At 57.6% G+C, this 17,075-nt stretch overlaps 7 protein-coding genes across 7 annotated transcripts; 4 read left to right on the top strand and 3 right to left on the bottom strand.

The window, feature by feature from the left end:
* Positions 1-32: 32 nt before the first annotated feature.
* Positions 33-2,290, bottom strand: acu-8 (Acetyl-CoA hydrolase). Its single transcript, XM_069374196.1, has 3 exons — positions 1,974-2,290; positions 609-1,827; positions 33-553 (listed from the first exon to the last, which is right to left on the bottom strand). The coding sequence occupies exons 1-3, from the start codon at positions 2,079-2,081 to the stop codon at positions 279-281; spliced, it is 1,602 nt and encodes a 533-aa protein (XP_069228606.1). The 5' UTR covers positions 2,082-2,290; the 3' UTR covers positions 33-278.
* Positions 2,291-2,716: 426 nt separating this feature from the next.
* On the top strand, positions 2,717-3,926 carry WHR41_05590 (uncharacterized protein). The gene is made up of 4 exons (XM_069374195.1): positions 2,717-3,082; positions 3,145-3,178; positions 3,243-3,635; positions 3,698-3,926. Exons 1-4 carry the CDS (start codon positions 3,041-3,043, stop codon positions 3,775-3,777), a joined length of 549 nt encoding a protein of 182 aa, XP_069228607.1. The 5' UTR covers positions 2,717-3,040; the 3' UTR covers positions 3,778-3,926.
* Positions 3,927-4,066: 140 nt separating this feature from the next.
* On the bottom strand, positions 4,067-4,732 carry WHR41_05589 (uncharacterized protein; the record flags this gene model as incomplete). Its single annotated transcript, XM_069374194.1, has 1 exon — positions 4,067-4,732. The coding sequence occupies one exon, from the start codon at positions 4,730-4,732 to the stop codon at positions 4,067-4,069; it is 666 nt and encodes a 221-aa protein (XP_069228515.1).
* Positions 4,733-6,475: 1,743 nt separating this feature from the next.
* WHR41_05588 (uncharacterized protein) lies at positions 6,476-7,879 on the top strand (the record flags this gene model as incomplete). The annotated part of the gene is made up of 2 exons (XM_069374193.1): positions 6,476-6,581; positions 6,630-7,879. 2 exons carry the CDS (start codon positions 6,476-6,478, stop codon positions 7,877-7,879), a joined length of 1,356 nt encoding a protein of 451 aa, XP_069228514.1.
* Positions 7,880-8,419: 540 nt separating this feature from the next.
* WHR41_05587 (uncharacterized protein) lies at positions 8,420-9,574 on the top strand (the record flags this gene model as incomplete). The annotated part of the gene is made up of 1 exon (XM_069374192.1): positions 8,420-9,574. One exon carries the CDS (start codon positions 8,420-8,422, stop codon positions 9,572-9,574), a length of 1,155 nt encoding a protein of 384 aa, XP_069228521.1.
* A 384-nt stretch (positions 9,575-9,958) lies between these two features.
* On the bottom strand, positions 9,959-12,646 carry WHR41_05586 (uncharacterized protein; the record flags this gene model as incomplete). Its single annotated transcript, XM_069374191.1, has 1 exon — positions 9,959-12,646. The coding sequence occupies one exon, from the start codon at positions 12,644-12,646 to the stop codon at positions 9,959-9,961; it is 2,688 nt and encodes an 895-aa protein (XP_069228520.1).
* Positions 12,647-13,289: 643 nt separating this feature from the next.
* Positions 13,290-14,420, top strand: WHR41_05585 (uncharacterized protein; the record flags this gene model as incomplete). The annotated part of the gene is made up of 1 exon (XM_069374190.1): positions 13,290-14,420. One exon carries the CDS (start codon positions 13,290-13,292, stop codon positions 14,418-14,420), a length of 1,131 nt encoding a protein of 376 aa, XP_069228519.1.
* Between the last annotated feature and the right edge of the window lie 2,655 nt (positions 14,421-17,075).

Here is a 17,075-nt window from a genome sequence, read left to right as displayed (position 1 = left end):
TGATAATTCACATTTTGGGTTTTGTCGAAAAGTTGTTTAAAGATGCACTCAAATCGCGGAGCCGCGCGTGGCTGCTTCAGTCTATTCTGTGTTCCACTCTATTCTGTATAAGACAGGACTCATCCTGATTCCCCCTCTATGTCACCATCTATGCTCTATGCAAAACCCGCGCTGTATCCCAGCGCCCAGCAAATGAGACGACAAAGGAGATGATTAAACGCTCATCAAACAAATAAACTCAATAATACAGGGACAGGTTCCCCTTCGTCTTCAACCCCTTACGCGGCGAACGTCGACCTCGACGCATCCCAAGCCGGGATCTTCATCGTGCCGTGCTCGTTCAGGTGCTTGTGCATGTCGAACGCGTTCCACAGCAGGTGCGGCTCGTGGCCCCAGCCCTTGCGCAGGCACTCGAACTCCGCGCGGTCCAGGTAGTCCGTCAGGATCGGCTGGTAGTCGGGGTGCGCGCACTTCTTGATGATCTCGCGCGCGCGCTCGCGGGGAGACATGCCGGTGACGTCCGCGAAGCCGATTTCGGTGACGACCATGTCGACTGGAGGGAGGGGTTAGTTGGGTTTCTGATGAGAATGGGAGTTTGAAAAACTTACGATCGTGCTCGGTCTGGTCGACATGCGTGCACATGGGAACGATGCAGGAAACGCCGGTAGGGTCGGTCTTGGAGGGACGGGTGGAGGGCGTGTGCATGATGGAGTACTTAGAGCTGCGCAGGAAGTCGGCGGAACCACCGAGACCGTTGAGCATGCGGCTGCCCATGACGCAAGTGCTGTTGGCATGGGCGTAGATGTCGACCTCGACGGGGGTGTTCATGCCGATCACACCCAGACGCTTGATGATCTCGGGAGAGTTGGAGACAGCCTGGGAGCGGAGGAGCAGCTTAGGCGCGTAGCGCTCGTAGTTCTCGTAGAAGCGCTTGAAGCCGTCGGGGCTGAAGCGGATGGACGTCGCAGTTGCGAAGTCGAGGTTGCCGCTGTCGAAGAGGTCGAGGAAGCTGTCCTGGAGCACCTCGGTCCAGACCTTGAGGTTCTTGAAGTTGGCGCCACCGGAAGCGAGACCGCCGACGACGGCGTTGGCGATGTTACCGATACCAGACTGCAGAGGGGTGAGGTTTTCGGGCAGACGACCGTGCTTGACCTCGTGCTGGAGGAACTCGACGAGGTTGCCGGCGATCTTCCGGCTAGTCTCGTCCTCCTCGGCGTTGGGCTGGGTCTGGTCCATGTAGTCCGACTCGACAACGGCAACGACCTTCTCAGGGTCAACAGGGATGTAGGGCAGACCAATGCGATCCTCAGGCGACATGACCAGGTAAGGCTTCTTGTAAGGAGGGACATCGGTCATGCAGATGTCGTGGAGGCCAGTGAGGTCGGGAGAAGCAGTGTTGACCTCGATGATGATCTTGTCGGCCATCTGGATGATCTCAGGGCTGGCGCCAACAGACGCGCCGGGGACAATGCCACCTTCCGGGGTGATAGCCGTTGCCTCAATGACGGCAACGTCGAGCTTCTTGCTCGGGTTGTTCTTGGTGTAGTAACCGTAGACGAGGTCGGTAGGACCCATGGAAAGGTGCTTGTCGAAGAACTTGATGTTGCCGTTGTTGATGCCCTTTGCGATATCCTTGCCGACCTGGTGAGGGCTTCGCCTCTCGATCATGTTGTTGCGCGCCCATCTGTTCTCGGTCTCGGCGCCGGACGATGCGCCGACGAAGAGGTTGTACTTCAGCTGGCCCTGCAGGCCGTTCTTCTCGACATGGTCGGCCAATGCAGTGGGAGTCTTCTTGGGGTAGCCGACACCGGTGAAACCACTCCAGCCCTGTTGGAGCTTGTCAGCAGCTGGTTGCTGAAGCCATTGAGAAAGCCGGCTTGATCCGGGGTGAATTCCAGAGCTATAATGTCGTGTCTCGTGCCATTGAACGCGCACGGAACAACCGGAACGTTTGTATACGGACGGTGACTTACAATCCAAGAGTTGTGAGGGAAATGCTCGATCAGGTCCTCAGCCTTTGCGAGCTTCTTCAAGTAGGAAGGCCGGGCAACACGGCTCTTCAAGAGAGCAGAGGCAGACATGCTGGGGAGTGCGGAGGAGAGTGGAGAGGGTGGTGTTGGGGATGGAGGGAAGGAGAGAAGGACGAAAGAGGGACTGGGACACTTATTTTCTCTCGCGAGTCAACCGAAACCTGGGGTCGGTATCGATTCTTGGTACCTCTTGGGGCGACAAGCTGGGGTGGAGCGGGTTGTCGCAGAGGGCGGTCCGGAAAGATTGCGGATGTCTGTCTGATGTGATGTCAAGGGCTCGGTTGTCGCTAGGATGTCTGTCGCCCCACGTGATATGCCTTCCCGGAGCAATGGAAGCGACGTGGGACAGGCCGCGCCAGGCCTCTGCTGACTACGACTTACCTCACAGGGCTGGCACCGCGGTGCACCGCGGGAGTGGTCGCCTGCCCTGTGCGAAGGAATCTTTTCACATACCGAAGATGGCTCGACGCGTGGGACGGTCCGAGGGCTCCGCGCTCGCAACTCGCCGACTGGCTGAGACCGGGGATCGCCTCAGGCGCGTGGAGCCTCAGGCGCGCACGGCATTGGCGTTTGGCACGTGTGACGGCATCGCATCGCCATCGCGTCGCGATCGATGGATGGAGTCGTGTCTGGATGGGGCACTCCACGGAGGGCGGCCTGGGGCAGGCACTGCGCGTGGCCGTCGGGCGCGCGTTGATTACTGCGCATACTGCTCCATCGTCTGTTGGCTTAGTATACTGTGCTGGCGTCGGTGGTACCAATCCTGCCCTCCTGCACATGCGCCCGGCGAGTGCGCGCAGGGGCAGACGCGGTCGCTGTGATGTCTCTCTCAAAGCCCGGACAGCGGAGCCGATGCACCTCTCACCACCAAGACCCGTAGGAGCTCTTGTCTTACCACGTGGGTGCCCATCTCCATCAATGTTGACGGTCTCTTTCCTCTCCCTTTCCTGCCCCAGTACCATCCTGTTACACCTCTCTTACCAATCTCGTTGAAACAAACAATCGCAGCAATGGCTTCCACCGGCAACCTCTGGTGGTTCACACCCCTCCAGGTATGTCAATCAGCTCTCCCAACAAAACCAATGGCCGTGAACATCCAGCTTACACCACGTAGTCTTTCGCCGTAATCGGCACGGCCGTCAACTTTGGTATAGCCAATCATCCAGAGCGTGCAGTTCAATAATCGAACAGCTCACTAATCGATCTAATCAGGCGGCTCCGCCCTGCAATCCCCTCTCATCATGCCCATGCTGCAGCTCCGCGAAGTCCCCGCGCACCACTCCGGCACCCTGACGGCCTACCTGCTGCACAACTCCGAGTACTTCTTCCCGCCGCTCAACGGCGCCTGCACCGTCACCAACCTCGCCCTCACCATCGCCGCCTACCTCAACCGCGACAGCAACTCCGCCGCCGCCGCTAAGCTCCCTTACCTCGGCGCTTCCTTCGCGCTCAACCTGGCTACTACTGCGTGGGCGCTGGGCATCATGGTTCCGATGAACAGGGCTATGGCTAAGCTGGCTGGCAACTTGCAGGCGAACAACGCGGATGAGAAGAGCGAGAAGGAGCTGAGGAGGCTGCAGAAGAGGTGGCAGGGTCTGAACTATGGTGAGTGTTTGTGACGATGAGTTGAAGCTAGGAATCCGTGTGCGCTGACATTTGAACTCTAGGCCGTGCTGCTATCATGATTGCGTCTTCTATCACTGCCCTCCTCGGTCTGCTCGAGGACGGCAGCGTCCTTAAGGTCTAGAGCCTTCTGAGTGTTGACCTTCATATCCATTATGCAATATTTAATAGAATCGGAGTTTCGGGAGGATTGACCTCGTATGAACCTGCTGCTGTGTTCACTTTCCAGCCTCAAATGTGAAATACGGCGTGAAAACGCCTTTTGATGCCGAACGCTTTTGTGCTTCCAAATCCGGGATGTATAGACGGTGTTCGCTCCAGCGCCAGTTGTGCAAACACTCTGCAACAGCCAATCCCTCTCACCCTGGGTATCATCGAAACCAGCATTCTGTCTCACCAGCGCTGCCAAACCCTCACTTCCCCTCCGCAACCATCCTCTTCACCTTATCAAGCAGCACATTACTCTCCCTGCCCAGTTTCCGCTGCCCATTCGGCCCTGTCGTGCGCGCCTTCGCCATCGCTTTCCGGAACCGCTCCCTCTCTTCTCGTTTCATCGCTCGCTCGCGCTCCGCTTGCTCCCTAACTTGCCGCCGCCGCTCCGCTTCTTCTTTCCGCGCCTGCGCTTGCGCGTGCTCTTTCGCGAACGGCTGGTGTTTGGGTTTGCGCTGCCGCGGTTGCCGCTCGCGGGGTGTGGGCTTTTCGACGGGTTCTGGAGAGGGCGAGGGAGCGTTCATTTGCGCCTGGCGGTCGGGGTGCGGTGCTGAGGGCGGTTCTGCTTGCGCTGGTGCGGCGGGCTCATCGTTGTCGTTGCTGTCTTTGGCCTGATCCTGGTCGAGGTGCGCGGACGCCGGCGTGGGTATGCTTTCGTCCTGGATTTCGGGCAGTTTGCCTTGACGCTTCAGACGGGCGTATTCCTTTTGGATCAGGGCGCGCTCGATGAGGGATTCTTTGATCTTTTTCACTTTGCGCTTGTGCACGCCGTCCGGGAGGTTGGCGGGGCCGACTTGGAAGCCTTTTTTGGGTCTTTTTGAGTCTGAGCTGGGGGCTGTTGCCGGGTCGCGTTTACGTTTCTCGGCCATGGCTGTTGTGGTGTTTATGCCGTGGACGTTGCTGAGTCGCAAGGGAATGTCTTTCTCGGCTACAGGCAGAACGAGGGCAGGCTCGCAGGGATCTGGAACTTTTCGTCGGCGGCGAGCGAGCAAGCGCCGAGTCGCCGAGCGGGCAGGCGGGCGCTTATCAGCCGCGATAAGACACCTGCTGCTTCACGGCGGCATGCATGAGCGACGGCGAGCCACGACAGCGCACAGCAGATCAGATCAGGTGCGCGACATTGACTCACGCCGGCAGTAGTGGTACATACCCCTCTCTGCCCACCAGCGCCTCGATGAAAGTAGGTTATCAGCTCCGAGCAGTCAGTGAGGGGTCGTCGCTCCAGCTCGTCCTTTGTCGCCGACCCTGGTCTGACGTGACCAGCAACCTTGAAGGCTCCTTGCTCCGCCCGAACTCTCGCCTCCCGGGCCTTTGTGAGCCATTCGGGTGCGAAGGAAGGCAACACTCCACCCTCTGCTGAAACAACACCACACCTCACTCCCAGCCCTTCCACCGCCCGCGCCCTTTTATCACTCGCTTTGCTTCGTGCTTGCCCCGCCGCCAGTCATCCCTCCACCGCCAACGCTCTGCAAACTTGGACCCTGAGAAAGCACCGCTCATAGTCACGCTCGCCTACCGTCTCATTCTCCTGGTGACACCTTGCAGACCGCTCGGAGTCCGACTGGAGGCTCCGGGCGAGGAGAGAAATGTCTATACAAAAACACACCGCTTGCCCGAACCCCGAGTGCCAGCCCTCCGCGAGCAGCAAGATCGACGCTGGCGGTGAAGGCGAACGCCGACTGGACGGCAGCCACAACCTTTCTTCTCCCCAAGACGGTCAGACCAGCCCTCCAGCTGTCTACAACCCTTTCTACACTGGTCGCCCGCGCTCGCCGAACACACCCTTCAAACATGAGCCTATCAACCGCCAGGAGATCATCCGGAGGATTAAGAGTCGGGACCATGGCTCGAGGCCCGGATCGCCAGAGCTGGAGAGGCCGCCGAGTTCGAGCGGATGGAGGAGGAGGGAGGCCGCTCCATTGCCTCCTGTCGTAGACTCGACCCCGGCACGACCGCGATCGAGAGAGGAGGAAGCGGAGAACATGGCTGCTGGAATACAGATTGAAAGGCCCAGGTCAGCCTTGCACCGTGGCGATTTTAGAGAAAAGGAACAGACGGACGGTGGTTTCGGACGGTTTGCCCAGGTCTCACGAGAGGAGCAGGCGCCTGCCCTGTCTACATCACCCGTGGTTCCGTGGCATCCAGGATTTCCTGCAGCGGCTTTTCGACAGGCTTGGCTGGAGAGACGGCAATCACCACCACGACAGCCCACCGATACAAACCAACGGACCGTGCGGCCACGGGCAGTATCAAATGCCACTTTGGCCAATAGCTTCACCTACAAGCCTCCGACGAGCCCTTTGGTTCACCAGTCCAGGCCGGATACGCCCGATCCACCGTCCAGGCCTTTGTCCCCAAATAAAGACAAATCTCGCAGGCATACCTTTTCCCCGGAAGCCATCAAGCGATTCTCTTCCGCGGCTCTGGAGTATCCATCTTCAGCACGTGCTCAAGGCAGCCGGCCAGTCCCAGCCTTGCGGAAAGAGACCACTCACCCTTATCAAGCCCACCAGCCGCGAAGGTCGCTGCATTCTTTCAACAGCCTCCCACAGTCGCCGTATGCCGCAGCCAGAAGGCCCTCGATCTCTGAATCTCCAATACAGCATGCGCACATGGTTGGCTCGTATGAGGAATCCATACTACGAGGTCGGATGTCCACGACGCCCTCCAAGCCGTTGAATTTTGTCGCGCAGATTGGGGTGCTGGGCAAGGGACAGTGTTCGTCTAAGCTTCGATGCCCGCCCCATGCTCACATACCCTTCCCAGCCGTCTTCTATAGCTATGGTTCGGGGACTAAACAAGGCTGGCAAAGCGATCAGCCAAGCCCCTATGTCGGCCTTGTAGATCTTGAGAATAATCTACCAAACGCGGAACCTGGTACAGATAAGCGTCGACAACGGCTTGAAGAGCGCCTACATGCTACTTCTGGAAGCAACCAAGGCAGTCGAGCCAGTTCTCCGAATCCTGGCGATGATGGATCAGCCTCGGACGCCCATGCGAAACGCCGCCTTCGAAACAAGCAAAAGCGCCGATCGGGCTCGCCTAAGGCTCCTCCAGGAGGTAGCTATCGCATTCCTCAACAAGGTCAGTTGCAGATCGTGATCAAGAATCCCAACAAGACTGCGGTCAAACTCTTCCTGGTACCGTACGATCTGTCCGACATGGAGCCTGGCCAGAAGACCTTCATCCGACAACGCAGCTACTCGGCGGGCCCTATAGTGGACATGCCTCTTTCCTCTCGCAATAATCTAGGCACAGACCGGCCGGAAGCATCTCTGCCTGCCTCTGACGACCCCAACGAGCGGCCCACTCTCCGTTATCTCTTGCACCTGCACATTTGCTGCCCGTCAAAGGGTCGCTTCTTCTTGTACAAAAGCGTCCGTGTTGTCTTCGCAAATCGAGTACCGGACGGCAAAGAACGCCTGAGGAACGAAATTCAATTGCCAGAGCCTCGGTACAGTGCCTACAAGCCTTCACGCGACTCGAACGTCGGCGTCTCTAGTACATCCGATCACGCTGCTAGGCGACGCAGCGGCGTGCCCGCGGACTCGATGCGGTCTCCGACCAACGCGGCCGCTTCGCCTCCCTGGCCGAATGAGTACAGGAGCGTCATGGCAAGGCGCTCGATCCCGCACTCTCTCCCAACAGCGGACTACCCCAGTCCTAACACCGGGCTCTCGCCTTTTGATTACGCTTTCCGGGCGCAAGACCGCATCCGCCACACCGAGCCTATGGACGTCGAGATGTCGCCTTTCTACAGGACACCAGCCTCGAACTCCCGCATCCCTTTGTCTCCGGAGTTATCACCCGCGAGCCCCAGCCCTATCAGCCGCAGGAAGCATGCTCGCGAGGGCGCTGAAGCCAGCCCACCATTTACTTTCGAGCGCGATCCGAGCTGGGAAGCTGGGCTTGCGAACGCAGCTGGACAAGCTGGGGAGGCGAGAAATGAGAGTCTGCTTAGTAGGCGGTTGAAGGGGTTGGAGTTCAGGGGGCAGAGGGATGGTGGATTGGAGTGAGGGGTTGGATCTTGGGTAGTGGGTTTTGTTCCCTCAGTTGGTTGTTATTCTTATCAGTTAAAAATCAGAATGTGATCACCATGTATCATTCTCAATCGAGAATAAATGGATGAGAGCCAGGCCACACGTCATAAATCCGATTTCACGTGCCAATGCGACTTTGTGGTGTTGATCATGCTTGTCACGTGTTTGACATGTGAAAGCGCGGCCCTGATGACTGTGACACAGCCGCCGATGGGAGACTCCCTAACTTCAATTTTTTCCTCACCTTAGCTTTCGAAATCCCGACAAACTCTTATCACCTCCATCATACGAACAGAGTACCAGACTGCCTCGTACCTTGCTGCATTGCCCGAACCATCACTGAAGATTCAACGCTAGAGCGCTAGTGCCCCGCCGCCAGCCCTCTTTGCGCCAGACACCGAGAGCTCTCCGCGAAATTTCACTCGGCGCGCCTGGAGCTTTTGCGACAACCGATTGAGCCCCAGCCCACCTTTCCCACACCACAACCCTCTACCCTCAAAACCCACAACCACCACAATGGCCGAGGTCGCAGAGAACAAGCCGACCGAGCAGGTCGCCGAGCAGCAGCCGGCCGCCGCCACCAATGGCGACAGCACCGGGAAGCCCACCGAGGCCGCCGCCAGCGAGAAGCCCGCTGAGGCACCCGCAACCACCACCGAGGACGCAAAGAAGGACGAGCAGACCGAGAACAACTCCAACGACCGCAAGCGCCGCAACTCCTTCCAGCGCGGCGGCGACAACAAGCGCGGCCGCGGCCGTGGCAACTTCCGCGGCGGCCGCTTCGACCGCAAGGTCAAGTCTGGCTTCCAGTCCCTCCCCGAGAGCAACGACGCCGCCGAGATCCGCCGTCAGGTCGAGTTCTACTTCTCCGACTCCAACCTGCCCATCGACGCCTACCTCCTCAAGCTCTCCGGCGGCAAGGACAACAAGCCCGTGCCCCTCAAGACCATCCACGACTTCAAGCGCATGCGCCACTTCCAGCCCTACTCCGCCGTCCGCGACGCCGTCGCCGCCTCCGACTTCCTCAACTTGAACGACAACGACGAGATCACCCGCAAGACCCCCCTGCCGGAGAAGTACGGCACCGACGCCGACGCCAACAAGCAGGTCGCCAGCTCCGCCAACATGGCCCGCAGCGTCTACGCCAAGGGCTTCGGCTACGAGAACGAGAAGTCGCAGCTCGAGATCGAGGAGTTCTTCGAGCCCTACGGCCCGCTGCAGGCCGTGCGCCTGCGCCGCGGCGAGGACGGCGGCTTCAAGGGCTCCGTCTTCGTCGAGTTCGAGTCCGAGGACGGCGCCAAGGCCTTCCTGGAGCTCGACCCCAAGCCCTCTTTCAACGACCGGGAGCTGAAGGTCATGAGCAAGCAGGCGTACGTCGATCAGAAGAACGAGGATATCCGCGAGGGCAGGGTGCAGCCGCGCTCGCCGACGAGGGATGGCAGGCAGAAGTTCTCGCGCGACGGTGGACGCGGCGGAGGACGCGGTGGCAGGGGTGGACGCGGTGGACGTGGCGGTCGTGGCGGCCGTGGTGGACGTGGTGGTGACAGGAACGCTGAGAGGGAGCAAGGCGAGGGCAGGAAGCGCTCGCGCGAGGAGGGCGAGGGTGAGGGCGAGAAGCCCGAGGCCAAGAAGGCGAAGGAGGATGCGCCTGCCCCTGCTGCTGAGGCTTGAGCGTGAGCGCGAGCGTGATTGATGGCTCTGATGGCAAACATCTTGTACGAGAGGGCTGATTGAAGCCCGACAAAAAAGGTATATGCATAGCATTGGCGTTTTTCTTTACTAGCTTTCGGATCAGGGGTGAATGGACAGGATTTACTGCGGTCATCGACTGGAGAATTGGCCATGTCACAAGAACACTTCGAAATGGAACTTTTCTTTAAATCTCGCCATTCTTTTTATGCGTCGTCCCTGACGCCATGCGCTCATGAGAGTGAAATATCGAATGACTAGAGCAATGCTGTTGTACTCGGACTTCACAAAATCCGCCGACGCCAACCAATCATCCAAGACCTGTGAGAGATCACCCTAGTCCCCAAGACTTGATCTACCTTCCCATCACATCTCCTTCAGAATCTCCCCCAACGTCAAAGGCTTCCTCACCGCATTGCTGAAGCCCTCATGGTACGTAACCCACACCCTCCCCTCCATCTCGCCCGCCTCTCTCCTCTTCCTCTTCTCTTCCTCGGCCCTCGTCTCATTCTCAGGCTTCGCAACAACCACTTCCCGCCCGAAAAAGTCCCGCACCACTTTCGTCTTCGCCCGCTCCTCGCCGTCTCCCAAACTCGTCCCGCTGCGCTTCAGCTGCGGCGCAGCAGCCGCTGTCCCAGGGGGCAGGCGTTCGAGACGAGCAAGCTCCGCCCGCCGCTGCTCCTCTTTCCTGAACTCCTGCTCGAGCACCTGCCGGACCGCGAAGCGCGTTGATTTCCCCCCTGCGGATCCGAAGGCCGCGCCCGCTGTGCCGAAGACGCCTAGCTCGTCGAGCGCGGGCTCCATTCTGTAGACCCAGCTGGCGGATTGTTGGGGCCCGCTGGCGGTTTCGGAGTCCATGGGCGAGACGCGCGTGCGGTCGAAGCGTACGCCCGAGGCGCGCATGGCTGTTACGCTGCGGGCGACGAGGGCGAGTTCGGAGGCTTTGCGGACGGTGGCGGTGCTGGTGCCGTTGCTGTGGAGGAGGGTGGGGTTTATGCCTGGTGAGAGGAGGCGGAGGAGGTAGGGGAGGAGGTCGGTGGAGAGGGTGGCGGGAGACGTGAAGCTGCGGGAGAGGGAGGGGGTGAGGGTTGAGGCGAGGGTGTGTAGGGTTGCGGTGTTGGTTTTTGTCGCTTCAGTGGCAGCGAAGGGAGCGGAGGGCGTTGTGAAGGGGTGTGCTGCAGGAGTATCTTCGTCGGGTTGGGGGTTCTGGTTCTGAGCCCAGGCGCGGGTTTGCGAGGCGAAGAGGTGGTGAAAGCCGAGGACTGGTGTGGAGAGGTAGGGTGCAAGCTCCCATTCGTTGCTAGAAAAGACTGCAGAGGAGAGGGAGTCGTGGAAATTGAGCCATTCGTAAGCGGCGTCGGGTTTCGAGAGGTAGGTGTCGTCTTGGAAAGGGTGTGTTGGGTATGTAGAGAAGACGTCGGTCATGATGCGGTCGGTGTCGCCGTTGGTGTCGATGAGCTCGCGTAGGCGTGAAGTGGCAGTTCGTTTGAGCGATTCAGCAACTCCCTTAATCCCTGTGTTCCCATTGGATTGGTGTTGTGGCGTTTCGATGTTGGTTGATTTGGGGAAGCCGGCTCCTTCTCGGAAAACGCGCTCGACGATGTCTCTAGGACCTCCACGTCCGACTCCTCGCGCAGCTCCACCGCCGTGGCTAAGGTCGGAGATGAGATTCTCCTCGACCCACCGTCGGGTCAGCCTGGCATCTCCAGTGACTTCGTTCGCAGCGCGCAGCCTGCCAGCGACCCATTCGCCGACAACCATGATCCCCCGCATATCACCTTCCCCTGAACCACTTCCAGCACGATCCTCCTTCCGGTTGCTCACACCCCATGTAGCCTCGCATAAGCGTCGGACGCCATCTTTGTCGCAAGGCACGCCTTCTTTCTGGAAAATGTCGTGCATGCGAGAAGCGATGGTTTGGAGAGGCGGCTTCCTGACGTGAACGATTTCTGCCAGCGAGCTCTGCCGGAGTGGTCGGAGGGCTGGGTGATAGACGTCGTTGCAGATCAAAATCATTGGTCGCAGCATTCGGAAGCGATCGCCCTTTTTCTTCTTCGCAGGCGCTTGCGAAAGCGTGCCCAGTGCCTGGGAGTTCTTCTGATCCAGCAAGATGAGATCGATCAAGGCCTTGACAAAACCGCCCTCGCCACCGCTTCCGCTGCTCCCACCGACAACACCATCAACCTCGTCCACAATGACACAGACCGGCTTGCCCGCTTTTCGTACTTTGCCGTCGTTGGTCTGTTTGTCTACCCCTCGCACGTTCTCCGTTCCTACCATGTCTCTTATCCTCCCTCTCACCACATTGCTGCTCCTCTCGTCACTTGCGTTGATCTCTTGCGCCTCGTAACCTGCCTGCTTCGCACAAACATGCGCCAGCGTAGTCTTGCCCAAACCCGGCGGGCCAGTGAGCATGAGAATCTTCCTGTGCGCTCGCTCCTGGAAATCCTGATCTTGACCCGGCTTTGCCTTCTTCGGTCGGTATGATCCTGGAAATACAATCTCATCCCACCGCTTCAGCCAGTGCATAACCTGCCTGTGTGTCCTCTCGTCTCCAACCAGATCTGTGAACTTCTTTGCGCGGTACTTTTCTGTCCAGAGCAGAGCAGGCTTGCCGGTCGCTTTCTCTGCGGGCGGTGTGGGGAGCTCCATGGCTGCTTTGGGAATCTCATCTTCCGCCTGGGCTTCCTTCAAGAGGTGGTGGATGTCTATGCCATAGTAGACGCGCTGTGCTTTGGCTGGCCGGCCGAGCGAACTGTGACCGAGATCGATGTCGGCGAAGCTGCGTTTCTTGTTTGACGGGCTGAGTGGAGGCGAAGAAGGCATTGTGGCCATGTGGAAAGGCGAGCTCGGAATCTCTCCAGGCTCGCTGCGAAATATGTCTGGAAGCTGCCAGACGCGGTGCTGGACCACGACGCCGTTTCGTTTGTTCGCCGTCTGAGTGTTGGTCTCGAACTCGTGCAGGGCGTCGAGGTCGTCCGAGAAGCCGTGTGTATGACCGGAAGTTGGCAAAGCGCAGTCGTCCAGATCGGGCACGTCGTCTAGCAGAGGCATGGGAGGGCAGTGATCACCTCCAATTGTCGGCTGTCGCGCGTCGCGTCAAGTCGCGTCTCGCTCCGCGGCTTTATTGGTACGAGGCGAACGCGCTTGGGCGAAGCCCACAGCACAGCCTGCCCTCACGTCCAGATCCACCATCGCGCAGTCTTCACCTAAACCCAATCTGTCGCCTGTGGTTGACCTCGTCCTGAGGTGCCCAGGTGTCTCGGGATCCCATCCATTCCCCATCCAAAGTTCGCCTCCGCGCTTTGTTGTCGTGTTGCTGATGGCTCCAACGCATCTTGGCGAACGGCTATCGACGCCGAATGCCTTCTCCCAAGCATTTCACTGCCCCTCACCAACGGCGGGTGGGCTTCGGAAGGATTCAGCTGAGCCTCAAGTGCCTGTTTCCATGTTGCAATGAGATCCCGTACCGGTGTGGCTGTGCCTCAGAAACAGCCCATGATCTACGCGCTTGTTATAAGCGAGAACCGCCGCGATGCCAATCGCTTCAAAAGCATAGCCCCTTCCCGACAGTTATATAGTCTGACCTCAGAGGTCTCTTCACGTCAGGCAGACTCCCCAAAGCCCCACCCTATCCTTGTACCCGGCTCAGGGCCCATCTCGATACACACAGCCAGATCACAATTCGGACAGAAGCATGTCGCAGTTCACCCAGGCTCTCGCGAACGCAGCAGTCCGCAATCGCGAGCTGCTGTCGACGCTAGCACAGACGGACTATGCCGCCACCGCGCTACAGCAGAACAAATCCTACACTTCTGACCTGGAGTCGCAAATCAGAGCGACCGACAAAGAACTGAAGAAATTGCACACCATAACCGAAGACGAGCGTAAGGACCACCTCAAATACCGCGACAGCACCTTCAAACGCTACGCCCACAAGCTCGGCGGAAGCAAAGGCCAGGCCAAGTTCTCGTCGAAGTCCGAGAAAGAAGAACGCGAATTTCTCGAAGCATGGCAGAAGGAACGCGAGGCGGAGGAGCGCCGGTCTGAACTCATGCAGGCCCTCAATGTCGCAAGCGACGACTGCACCCGCCTCGAGCACGACAAGACCCGCAATGACGGCGCCCAAGCCGAGCTCGACGGTCTTTACAACAGCATCTTCTCCGGCCCGACCCCAGACCTCCCGGGCGAAGACCAGCTGGAGACCGCCGTCCAGAACGCTCGGCAGCACTTCGAGCAGACCCAATCTCGCTTTAACACCGATTGCGCCGCTCTTGAGGCTCTCCGCCGCGTCGAGAACCGCATGCAAGCCGCCTCGGCTTCTATGAACGACGCCCTGCATGCGTCCCGCATGGACATGTTCGGCGGCGGCACTTTCACCGACATGATGGAGCGCGACGCCCTCTCCAAGGCATCCGTCGCCATCTCCGAGGCCTTGAGACACATGGATCAGGCCCGCCACCTGCAGCCTGCCATCGCGAATTTGCGCGAGGTCAATGTCGACATGGGCCATATGGTTTCCGATGTCATGTTCGATAACATCTTCAGCGATATGGCACAGCACGATAGAATCCATGCTAGCAATCAGCAGGTCATGGAGGCGACGGCACAGTTGAAGGAGCAGATTGACGCGCAGGTGCAGAGGTCTAAGAGCGCGACAGCAGCACTGCGGCAGGCGGAAGCGAGCGTGAAGGAAGCGAGGGCGGAGTTGCAGAACATTCGTGCGGAGGCGTTTCAGAGGTTGGGTGCTGGCGGTAATGGCGAAGCGATGAAGGCTCCACCGCCGGTGTACGTGGAGAATGTGGGTGGGTTTGGCATGCGGCAGTAAGAAGTTCCGGTCCATGGCTTTTACGATGATTTACAAACGCGTATTACCTTAGTAATGCTCCTGACGGGATGAAATCAAGAACAGCATCGTTCTCAGCCAAGCGGTTGCAATGAAGATTCATGACTTTTGCGGATGGTCAAGCTATCAGCTCGCGCCCTTGTGAATTTTGTTTGTAATCATTTTGTCTTCTCTACTGGTAAGCCCAAGATTACCAATGCAAAAGGTGAATGGGGTAGAGCCAATGTCGCACAATCTACGGATTGCATCCCAGGGCATCCAATTATTCACATTATTTAAAACCAAAATCGCTTGACCCTCGCTAGAACCGACGGACCTCCAATCTAGGTATCCAGCATCGTCAGGCGAACCCTGCCGTGCAAGCAGGTAGTAGACTTTCCACTGGAATGATCTCTCACGCGTGATGAATTCATCTGAGCAGCTGCACCTTCTGAAAACGACCGCGGCGCTCTACGCTGGCGAAGAGAGCCCTCGTTGCGTGTTGTGTGATTGAGTCGCATTCTAGTCCGTCGACTGCTCACTCAGCTGGAGTTGCCCATGGATCTCCTTCCTGAAAAGTTCCGCAACGATCATGTCCTTTTCTCCGGCTTTCTCGCATTGACATCCGCACCATTCATGCTTGTTACCACGGCCGGGATTGATGGAACAATCGTGCATGCGTCCTTGAAACTCGCCGTCATCCCAAATCTGCAATTCCATTTCGTCGCAAGACTCGCAAAGCGAGGGAGCAACTTTGATTAGATCGGTCACTTCGAGGTGAAGCTCGCGAGACTCGATCACTGCTTTGCGCGATTGCAGTAACGGCAAGCAGCTCTTGACAATAGCTTCGATGCAGTCGGGTACAAGATTGGCAGTCCACTCCTCGTCCTCCTCTTGCGTGCATGTTCCTTTATGTGAGATTTCGACGGAGTGGATGTTTGATCCCAGTGCTGCTCTATCTTCGGAGGTAGGCCACGGAGGAAGATAGCAGTGCATCGCGTACAATATGGCGATCGAACCAAGATGCTGGTTGGCGTTCCCGGTGTGGCGAAGGAAGGAATGGCAAGTGATGAAGTCGTCGAAGAAGAACTTGTTCTCTTCGTAGAGGACCTGAGATGCTTCTTTGTAAAGCTGCTTATTCACTCGCAGCATCGCCACGCCCTCATTCAAAATCGGGTCCAGACAGCTGTCGTAGCCATTTTCATCATCGCCGTTTTGATACCAGACCTTGCCGACAAATTTGTGCTCGTAGACATGGCGGATGTCAATGCAATGCGGCGTGACGAGAAGTTCGGCGTAGATGCGCTTCCGTAGCTTCAATGACAATCTTCCCAGCAGTCCGCAGGTCTCCATGGCCGAGTTGGACGTGTAAGAATTTCGAGATCCTCGTGAGCAGTGGCGTGGCTTGGGACTGAGGAGGGTCAGGTTGGCGAAGCGTTCCTCTTAGTCGCGCTTGGGCTTAATCTGCAGTTTTTGACCGCTTGGACTTGATCTAGGTGATACCTCAAAGTTGATGTTGTGGTGAAAAGTCAGAAACTCCAAGCTGCCGGGAAAAGATGCTTTGACTCGTTCGCATGTAACCACGTGCGCAGCAGGGACGCTATCATCGCCATTGGGCGGCAAGTGAACAAATAGAACATGCTGAAGTGAAGGCTGCTTTTGCGCCGCTACTCAGTCAATCTACATGGATTGATAAGACTCGCGGAGCCATGAGACAGGCTACGATGCAGACGTGCAAAGTCTTTGAGGAAGTCCAGTGTCACGTCTGAGTTGGGTGATGATATGGTGGAACGATCGCCGTCAACATATCCCATGTTGACTCGAATCATTATGATTTACGGCATATGATAGTAGCACGGCATTGTAGAAGGGGGTTGAAGGAATAGCCAAAAGAAGATCTTTCCTAGTTGTATCATAAACTCAGAGTGTCTTGTGCAATCGGTTGAGATCTGTACTAGAAACCTGTTGTTTTGATTTTGACTTTGTGCCTGGATTTTTCCTAATCTGCTGACTCCGCTCATTGTGGCTGAACTTGTTGTCTGCTAATACGTGACGAACGTATCCTCCACCGTTCGTGGCCAACCCCCTGCGTCAGCACAAGTTGCATCCTGTGACCTTGTTGGCCCAAGCGACCGAGCCGACCAACTCTACATTCGAGACCGAAGTTCTCAATTGTTAACGAGCTCATACGCGATCGATGCGCGAGGTCCGGCTCTTTGGTCGTCTTGTGCTTCTCAGTTTCGTGGCGGAAACAGCGACAAGTGTTAATTCTCCTAGGTGCGACTTTTTAGTCCAAGTCAAGATGTTTTTCAACCTCCTCTTTGAAAATCTATTGCATCTTGTCGATGAAGTACTTTAGAAACGTACATGGACAGCTGCATTGGGTACCACTTCCCCTTTCTGAAACGACCGTGGCGTGATTAAGAGTGGAGCCGCCATTTCCTTGATGATTAGCTATATGACAACTCGATGAAGCGAACTGAATGATCCTTAAAGGATCTTTGTGTGCTGGACCAGGCCCCAAACCTTGAACCCACGAGAGGAAGGGGACGATTGCTCGTGCCAGGCGGGACAGATTCGCACGGTCGAATGAACTTGCTGTGGCTGAACAAGAGACCGGAAATCGCAACACTTGCAGGTTACGGGCACCTATAAGAG

The sequence above is a fragment of the Cladosporium halotolerans genome (assembly GCF_011745625.1).
Source record: "Cladosporium halotolerans strain TM138-S3 chromosome Unknown Sca19, whole genome shotgun sequence".
Taxonomy (NCBI): Eukaryota; Fungi; Ascomycota; class Dothideomycetes; order Cladosporiales; family Cladosporiaceae; genus Cladosporium; species Cladosporium halotolerans.
The sequence above is the reverse complement of the archived record's forward strand: the minus strand, read 5'-3'. Positions and strand labels throughout refer to the sequence as shown.

Excerpts from the sequence above, each read along its gene's own strand:
- acu-8 (XM_069374196.1), bottom strand. The coding sequence starts at position 2,081 with ATGTCTGCCTCTGCTCTCTTGAAGAGCCGTGTTGCCCGGCCTTCCTAC. Across the intron at positions 1,828-1,973 it reads TCCCTCACAACTCTTGGATT|GGCTGGAGTGGTTTCACCGG; the intron begins GTAAGTCACCGT and ends AAGCTCCAACAG. Across the intron at positions 554-608 it reads CGACCAGACCGAGCACGATC|TCGACATGGTCGTCACCGAA; the intron begins GTAAGTTTTTCA and ends CCCTCCCTCCAG.
- WHR41_05590 (XM_069374195.1), top strand. The coding sequence starts at position 3,041 with ATGGCTTCCACCGGCAACCTCTGGTGGTTCACACCCCTCCAG. Across the intron at positions 3,179-3,242 it reads CGGCACGGCCGTCAACTTTG|GCGGCTCCGCCCTGCAATCC; the intron begins GTATAGCCAATC and ends CGATCTAATCAG. Across the intron at positions 3,636-3,697 it reads GTGGCAGGGTCTGAACTATG|GCCGTGCTGCTATCATGATT; the intron begins GTGAGTGTTTGT and ends TTTGAACTCTAG.